Genomic DNA, 8,647 nt, shown 5'->3' with positions numbered 1-8,647 from the left:
AGCTGCAGTTTCTGGCGCACGCAGACGGTAGTTTCGTTCCACATCTGCACCTCACAGCCCGTCACCTCTGAGGCCTTAAAACCTCTGTGCATCAACTCACTGATAGTTTCTGCAATAATCCAGAAACCAAATTATCTGAACCTACAACTGACTTTAATTATTTACCAGCAGCTCAGACTTTAAAAGATGGATAATTATGATGTTTTCTTTAAAATCCATTATTTATTCCCACGGATTTGAACAGATTGTGATGTACAGCTCTGCGTTGGGAGAAAAAACAGCCTTTACTTTTGAATTTCAGTGCATTTATTAACATTTCTCTCACCTTCGGCTCGTCTTTCTCCATAAATTTGCACATCATTGAAACCAGTTGGTCCCCATGTATAAACATAAAGGACTTAGCATTTATCCTAATAATTAAACTCTGTGACACTGCAGCTTGGTGGAATATATCATTGTAGATGTGGTGCATGGATACTTGCTGAAAAAGAACAATAAACGTCATCAAACCATTTCCTTCAGTGAGCTGGCCGCATTTATATACAACAAACAGACATTTTATCACATAAATCATCAAAATTCACCTCTGAAGTATTAATCATTTTCTCTGCAGCTGGAAAACTCAATCTCATTCTGCAAATTTTCTAAAAAGATGTATTTATGAATCAAAAATAATTACATTTAATCCACGACATTCCTTAATACCTTAATACCAATATTAAGGTAATATTAACACCTTAATATCAATTTTCTGATTATTTAACCAAATAAAATGAAAGATACATTAATTCTCTAAACTACATCTACAGGGAAAAGACAAACTATAAATTAAGGTGCAAAATACATCAAATTACAATCACTGCACTGCAAAAACAGAAAATGAGAACAATTCATGAAAAAAAACAGATTTTTTTTTCCTCACAGTTGAGATGCACCTATGATGAAAATTCTGTAAGTGGGCAAATTGTGTATCTAGAGCTGCGCCTAACGATTATTTCAGTAACCAGTTAATTGATTATTCTGACAAGTGAGCGATTAATCAAATACAAAAATTTACCAATTTTGCTGATTTTTCATTGAACCACTTAAGCATTTATTTTAACAATATTAGGAAAATATGTTCAAAGACGCAAATCAAAAAATAATTAAATTTTTTTATAAAAAACAAACATTTGCAAAAACATAGTATATTTTGGCAAATTTGAACATATTTACAGACAAATGTGTTTTTATCTTAAATTCAGAATATACAAATTTTTTACAGGTTTAGCTTCATTACTGCTCTGAATATGTTGGAGTTTTTTCAGCAAATGGACATTTTTATGGAGCATCCAGTTAATGATTAATCGATTACTAAATTAGTTCATGGTTATTTCAGTAATCAATTAGTTTTCCCCACTGTATTCTGTTAGTAGACCCTGTACAGTCCTTCACTCTGCTACCACCTGCACTTTGCCCAAATAGCGAATATTAACCTGAAATTAGTCACTAAATCCTCTTTGGATGTTTTGGTGCAAATTTGCAGAATTTTATCAAATAATTTAAACACTTCTTAGAAATGAAAGATGACCTATTATGCTTCCTTGAACAGATTTGGATCAGTCTATGGCCTATACAAAGCATGTTCTTTACATTTTTTGCACAAAATCATTTTTATATAATGAGTTTTTTGTCTTGCGCTCCTTTCAGAATGAGCTGTTCTAATCTTGTCACTTTAAATCTAAATAAGCTGCAAGCAGATGTGCAATTATGCAGCTGTACAAATTTGAAAACCATTAGTAGGGCCTCCTGCACAACCAACCAGAATGCAGCAAGTGGTTTCTGGATGGTAAGCCAACACCAAAATACGAGTCTTTTCCAGCAGCCATTGTACAGCAAATACAGCGATAAAACCAGCTGAACAAACATGCTGGAACTCCATTTGGGTTGCTAGGTAACGGGCAGAGGTCCACTGGGGTTGCTTGGTAACAGCGCAGTTGAATGTGACTTTACTTTTGGGAGGTCTTTGAAACAGCACTGACTTTTTGTTAAAAATAAAGGCTGGGTTGTTTTTAGAAGCAGCTGAGACCCAAAATTGAAGCATAAAATGAACAAAATTGACCCATGTAGAAAAATAGGATAAGTAATTTACATAAGAACAATGACTAATGTGTCTAATTACAATTGTGAAAAATGTTATTTGGCATTTCTGCAGAGCATTTTTGACTGCAGCTCATAATTTTTTACAGTGTTTCTATGAATCAACTCTGTGTTTATGTTGGCAAGCTTGAAAATCTCTGCAGCGGTTTCTTTCTTAAGCTGAGGACGCTGGATGGTAAGGCAGGCTGAGCGTTTGAGACGGGGAAGAACGGCTGGGTGTCGGTGTTTGTGGACCGGCGCCGGTCGCTCAGAGGCTGAAACGACTCTGGGCTGGGCAGCGACTCCAGGGGCAGCGACTCCAGGGGCAGCGACTCCAGGGACAGCGCCGCGTTCTGGACTCCGTCCGGACGGTTTCCCTCCACGTCTCTGTCGCTGCCGTAGGAAAACTCCCTCACTTCCTGTCGAAATGCAGCCTCCGTGTTTTTCTCTTGCTTGAAGAGGATGATGTAGCATTTTATTAAGAACTGACAAAACAAAATGGCGTAGGCGGAGATGACAATGACGACCATTTCCACGGCTGGATGGTATTCGCCTTTAACGTTCTTATAAACCGGGCCGAAGATGATCCAGGCTATGAAGTAGATCAGCATGGAGAAGGTGATGAATTTTGCATCATTGTAGCACTGAGGCAACTTTCTTCCCTTAAAAGCAAGAACAAAGCCGAGGATTGCTAAAAGGCCGATATACGCCAGCATAGCTCCAAACGCTGGATATGAATTCTCATTGCAGAACCAGAGACGTTTTTCATCCAGAGGCTCTGATGCTTTCTGTGGAGCTTTATAGCTCAGCCAAACGGTGCAGACCACCGCCTGACCTGCCATGCACAGTGCGATTATAGCAGGGGGCTTGTAGACTTTCTTCAGAACATCCTGGGTCACGGGGTCAAACTCAAAGGCCAAGATAATTTTAAACGACTTCACCAAGATGCAGGAAACTGACAAAGTGAAACTCAAGCCGAAGAAAACTTGTCTCGCTCGGCACTTCTCATCACTGGGTCTGGCGCCAAACAGCGGCACGCTTCCAAACGTGCAGAGCAGAGAGAACAGCAGGACGATGCATATGGGGCCGACCGATGAGCGCACCACCGGCGTATTCCAGCGAGCCAGGAAGATGACATCAACTGTTAGCGTTAGCATAGCGCCCAGAGACGTGAATGCTAGCAGCGTGATGTGATACGGATCGCCCCATTTCAGGAACAGGTCCAGTCTTTTCTTACAGCTGCTGCTGCCTTCATCCGAATATTCAGTGTTTTCATCACACTTATAGCACTGGGCAGAATCTGCAAAACACAAATATACACATTTATTTCCTTTAATTATATTTTTCTTTTACATTATTTAGCCACTACTCACCTGTGGTGTTGGAATATTCATTTTTGGAGCAATTTCTGCATCCATAGCAGCAAACTGGAAATCCCTTATTGGTGACCTTCATTTGGCCTGGATAACATGTGGAGCACTTGGAGCTCACTCCTGTCTGTGGACAGCAAACATAAATAAAGAAATGTTCGTAAAGTTACACAGGCAAAAATTAACTTAGTTTGGGTTGTTTAGTCTGTCACAAGAAAAAAAAATAAGGGTGAATTTTCTGTCATGTTTTCACAATGATATTCATTCATTTATAAATGTCAGATCAAATCCTCCTCCTTCCTCACTATTTTACGATGTTGGCGTTTTAAAAAGGAATAAATATTAAGAAAAAAAATTCACCAATTGAGGGAGATACTTACAATCTGATCAATGACGTTGCTGATGTAAAGTCTCTTTGTTTCTATGTCAAAGCGGCCGATGCTATAGCTCATATCCACCGTATTCTGTGAAGATGACCTCCACAGGATTAAATCGTAACCCGAGTCAACGTCGCTGTAGTCGTTGAAGGAATATTTTTTCCCCTCCATGGAGAATTTTGCGCTTTTCAAAGCGTCTCTGAACTGAAATTACAGTTAAAATCAGTGACGTCAGTATTAAGGAATTATTAACTTAAAACAAGTAACTTACAAGCTACTTGTAAATTACTGTTGTTTTATTTCAATTGTACTAAGACGTTTGCACTGCTAAGTAGACCAAATTTCTTGGAAAGATTTTGTGTATTTGCAGAGCAACAATTCAGTGATTAAAACATCATAATAAAATCTGTAATAATTGATCTCATGATAATTCATGTTTTCATAATTCTATATGTAATAAATATTTAAAAACATGTGTCATCTTTTAATTTACAATTACCGAAATGTGTCGACACATTTTTAAAAGCCAACTTTGCGGTACCGTAACTCCGCAATACTTTGCGCTATCTGAAAAATTTCAACGGATTCTGAAAGGGAGACGTTGCGCTTTCAAGCCTATTTTGGGTTATTACGGTAATTTCACTCCCGCCGTTGCAGGAAGCATGTTTGTATTCAGTTCAAACGGCTCATGTACATTTAAATAACTGCTAGGTGTAGAAAATTCCAGTTTTTATGGAGAAATTGGCAAAATTATTTACTCACAGGACATTTAAAAAACTTTGTACAATTAAAATAAGCAAAAATATCCAGGCGGAGATTTGAGACTTTTGCCTTAAAGTTAACATAAACAGAACAATTTAAAAAGATTCATTGAATACTCAACGCATTTTGAAGAAACTGTCTAAAATGGTGTTATTTTGTATAAAATCGATGTGTTTTCGTACCGTTTCAGGCTGTAATGTGGAGATGTTGCACTGCTTGTCGACGCAGAGATCTTTAACAGTTGCAGCGATTGCTCTGACTGCCAGCTCGATGCTGAACGCGGCGTACGGATACGACATGTTGGCCAACTCTTCGATCTTTGACTGGAAAGACGCCTTTGGGCTTCTTTTTAAAAAGTCACTCAGAAACGGGTTGTTCTGGCACAGATCTGAGTCTTCATCCAGATTCCTGAGGAACCGCTTAAACTTGGACGTGTCTCCGGATTTGAGCGTTATCCCAAAAACGGTCCCCACGTCGTTCAGACTCCAGGTTTTCATATCCAGACAATCAGCCGCCTGGGACCAGTTGTCGCTGGCCAGCCAGACCTTGTGTTTGCCCTTGTCGTTTTCAAGGAGGTTGTTAAAAATGGACTTCATGTGGTCGGGTTTGGCGAAGGACACGATGACGGAGACTTTTTCTCTGTCAGTGATGTTCTTCACGGTTTCTGCGATGGAGTCGTTCAGGCTCACGTCGACCAGGAACTCCGGCAGGAAGTTGATGTAAGCGAAGCAGATGCTGTTCTTGGCCGCATGATGTCGGAGGCGTTCAACGGCGTAGCGGCCATATTCTCCGTCTGTTGCCACGACGCCGACCCAGGTCCAGTTGTTCTTCTTCAGGATTTCAACGATGGCGAAGGCCTGGTGATCGTCCTGCGGTACCGTCCTCAGGAAGCTTGGAAAACGAGTTTTATCGCTGAGGAGACCCGATGTAGCCCCGTAACTTATCTGGACAATATCAGAAAGTCACTGTCAGATGTGGTGTCGTAATTCTTTGAAGAATTTGAATTAATATGAGTTACAACATTTAATTTTTCTTTGGGGCCATTAAATTCTTATATGAACAGCATTTTGATTTAGTTGTTATGATTCATTTCAATCAATGATTAATCCAGAGGTTCCCAAACTGTGGGGCCGTGTCATTGCAGGGGGGGGGCGCGGGAAGCCGTCTGGATGAAAAAAACAAAACAAAACATGAACACTGTTTGCGCTGGGTTTTTACCTTAGAATGGCCAACTCTCTGTTATTCCTATGTCAATTTGATACAGTAGAGGCTTCCACACTTCCCATATTTGTGTCCTCTGTCACTTTTATCAGCAGTTAAAACTGTTTAATCCGTTGTTAACATGTTGTAACCTGTTTTTCCGAGCCGCCTTTAAACGCAACATGAGCGCTACGGCGCTCGCGCTGGGTTTCCACCTGTGAAGGAGACCTGCTGCTGCTGGGCGGAGCTACGTAGGTTTGTGTTGGAATCACGGCAGCAAACCAGCAAAACGCAAAGAACTTTTCACAGTTTTTCCCTCCAAACTAACCGACTGAGTTGAGTAAAGCTGTTGGATGCAGGTAATGTTAGCTAAAAGATGACTAGCTAATATCAATACAGCTACTGATGTTGTCTATGTCCAGCTACGTACATTCATTTTGCCCCCCAAAAAGACGATCCCCCCCCCTCCAACATCATTCAACCAGACAGCTATTTGTAATCCATGGGGGGGGGGGGCAGAACATGTTTGGAAACCACTGAATTAATCGAAACTGACAATATTGGAAATTTTAGAGCATCAATGATTATCAGAAAAATTATGATTTTTCTGTGGCCCCGGAACGCAGTTTTGGCAAGTTATATCTGCTTAATCAGAAAATGTTAAGTAAAAGACAAATACTTTTTCTTTAATTTGCCTTTGTTTTATTTATTTATATTTTCATTAAATAATAAGTCATGCCACAAACATCAAGGACGTTCTTACTCAAAAACAACAAAGGTTGTAGAAGAACATGTTTACTTTTGCAATAATAAAAATAAACCCAAAAAGGTAAAAGAAAATATGTGTTTTATTTATTATTGTGCTGGTAATGAAAAAAAGAAAATTTTGACCCCTAATACTTTCAACATGGGGAATTTTGACCCTCAGTGCAAAATGTTTGGACACCCCTGATATATGTGGGGAAAAACGTAAAAATGTGTCGAAGTCTGAACATGTTTAGTGATCATACCTGCGGGATTTGCTCCAGGTTCAGATGCCGAGTCACTGCTATCGATATTTCTGAGTAATAATCACCGATGACCGCCGTCACCGGTGGGCGGGGCGAGTGCTGGCAATCTGTTCCGTTTGCTAAAAATAAAACAAAAACATAAAGGCAGTTTTGTTTACTGTAAAAGTGGAAATATAACACTAAGACTTCTGAAAATGAAATTGTTTGGTTACTATAAGATGCCTAAAATATTTGTAAATAAACTAAAATGGAGCCCAATGGGGGACAAAGAGGATTTTTTTTAATTATTTTTTGCCTTGTCTCCCAATCTCGCATCTCGTTGGTGTGTGTGAAGTTTTGTATCTTTTTCTTTAGGACACAACCAACCGCACCACAAACTATGTCAGACATGAACTTTCGATTTCATACCTAAACAAGGAAAAAAGATCAAAACTATTTGAAATTGATTTGTTTGTCGTCTGACAGCTGTAATTGTTTTTTCTTGTTTGTGGTCTGAATAGCTGATTTTTAGGCGCATTTCCATCTCCAGCTTTCACAAACAAACATAAAAACACACAGAAATTGATTAATTTTAATTAGTTTCTGCACCAAAGCGTTAAGAATAGAAATAGGTTTTCAGGCTCTTTAATCGACAGAATCGGCCAAATCAATTTATTGCAAAAGAAAAAATGTCCCTAATGGGACCCCGTATTTTCAGCGTGGATTAATAAATGTTGCAAACAGACTAGTTTTTGCTCACGGTTCATTTTCATGAAGGACAGCGTGTTTCTGAGCGCCGTGGTGACGTCAGCGCAGGAGTCCATGATGTGGAAACCCAGAGTGATGTTCCCCAGCTCCCCGCTGCGGTTTATCTCCTCCACCGCATGCACCATCATCAGAGACTGGGCCAGGCGGGCCACGCTGAACCTGATCAATACATCGATCACTTACCAATACATCCAACAGCACACATTCTGCAGAAACAAACGCGTACCTGTCACACTGTCCTGTTTTGCTGACGCTCTCGTGTATTGGGAACAATCCTCCAATCATAATGTCTCCTGGAGATTTGGCTTCCTGATTGGGTTCACAACAGAAAAACTGAAGTGATAAAACAGACAAAAGGCCCCAAAAGCTAAAAAATAGTTTCATCTTCTTTCCTTCTGCTTAAACTTTCTCCAAGAAGAAATCAGAGACTGTGTCTCTCTGATGTGGCGACCAAACACTAAATGCCCAAACTTCCTGATCACCAACTGGAACCATTATGTCTTCCTCAGAAACGTTGTCGTTACTCTCTATCAAGCGTAAGGAATGTCAAATAAAATCGCAGCTACCTTCCTTGTTTTGTTCACAGTTCTCTTCAATTGATCAGCTTAAAAACTTTAAACTAAAAGTTAAAATAAATTAATAAGCTTTATAAATGTGATTCGTGTTTATTTTGTGAATAAAAATCATTATTTGTGATCATTTCTGTTGCTGACAGGGAAATAAAAGTGGGGTAATCCCCAGAAGGAGCGATGATGTAAAGCTTGAAGAGCAGGTTCTCTTTTGTTTTCTCTTCAAACGAAATCTTATCTGTGAGATCAAACACTTAAACAGAGCAAAATGAAGTTAACCTTTGGGAGTATTCTCTTCCTTATCCTCAGATCTCTGTCTTTAAACAGCTAACAGTAAAATTACATTTAATTTCCTTGGCATTTTTTTGTAGCTTGAATATTGAATCTAATTTAATATAAATATCTGATTACAGCCTTACAGTACAGATAATTATTGATTAATATGTGTAAAAAATATTTTTATTGCAGTATCTGAGTTATTTTAACTTTATTTG

General features: G+C 39.1%; 1 protein-coding gene across 1 annotated transcript; it reads right to left on the bottom strand.

Moving 5' to 3' along the window:
• Positions 1-2,106: 2,106 nt before the first annotated feature.
• Positions 2,107-8,035, bottom strand: LOC103130215 (G-protein coupled receptor family C group 6 member A-like). The gene is made up of 7 exons (XM_007541547.2): positions 7,811-8,035; positions 7,577-7,743; positions 6,838-6,956; positions 4,810-5,571; positions 3,869-4,069; positions 3,492-3,615; positions 2,107-3,418 (listed from the first exon to the last, which is right to left on the bottom strand). Exons 1-7 carry the CDS (start codon positions 7,966-7,968, stop codon positions 2,253-2,255), a joined length of 2,697 nt encoding a protein of 898 aa, XP_007541609.1. The 5' UTR covers positions 7,969-8,035; the 3' UTR covers positions 2,107-2,252.
• Between the last annotated feature and the right edge of the window lie 612 nt (positions 8,036-8,647).

Source organism: Poecilia formosa, unplaced genomic scaffold, assembly GCF_000485575.1.
Source record: "Poecilia formosa unplaced genomic scaffold, Poecilia_formosa-5.1.2 Scaffold616, whole genome shotgun sequence".
Classification (NCBI taxonomy): Eukaryota; Metazoa; Chordata; class Actinopteri; order Cyprinodontiformes; family Poeciliidae; genus Poecilia; species Poecilia formosa.
The sequence above is the reverse complement of the archived record's forward strand: the minus strand, read 5'-3'. Positions and strand labels throughout refer to the sequence as shown.

Coding starts and splice junctions, on each gene's coding strand:
- LOC103130215 (XM_007541547.2), bottom strand. CDS start 7,968: ATGAAACTATTTTTTAGCTTTTGGGGCCTTTTGTCTGTTTTATCACTT. Junction 6,957..7,576: donor GTCCTTCATGAAAATGAACC/GTGAGCAAAAAC, acceptor TTTTATTTTTAG/CAAACGGAACAGATTGCCAG. Junction 5,572..6,837: donor ACCTGGAGCAAATCCCGCAG/GTATGATCACTA, acceptor GATATTGTCCAG/ATAAGTTACGGGGCTACATC.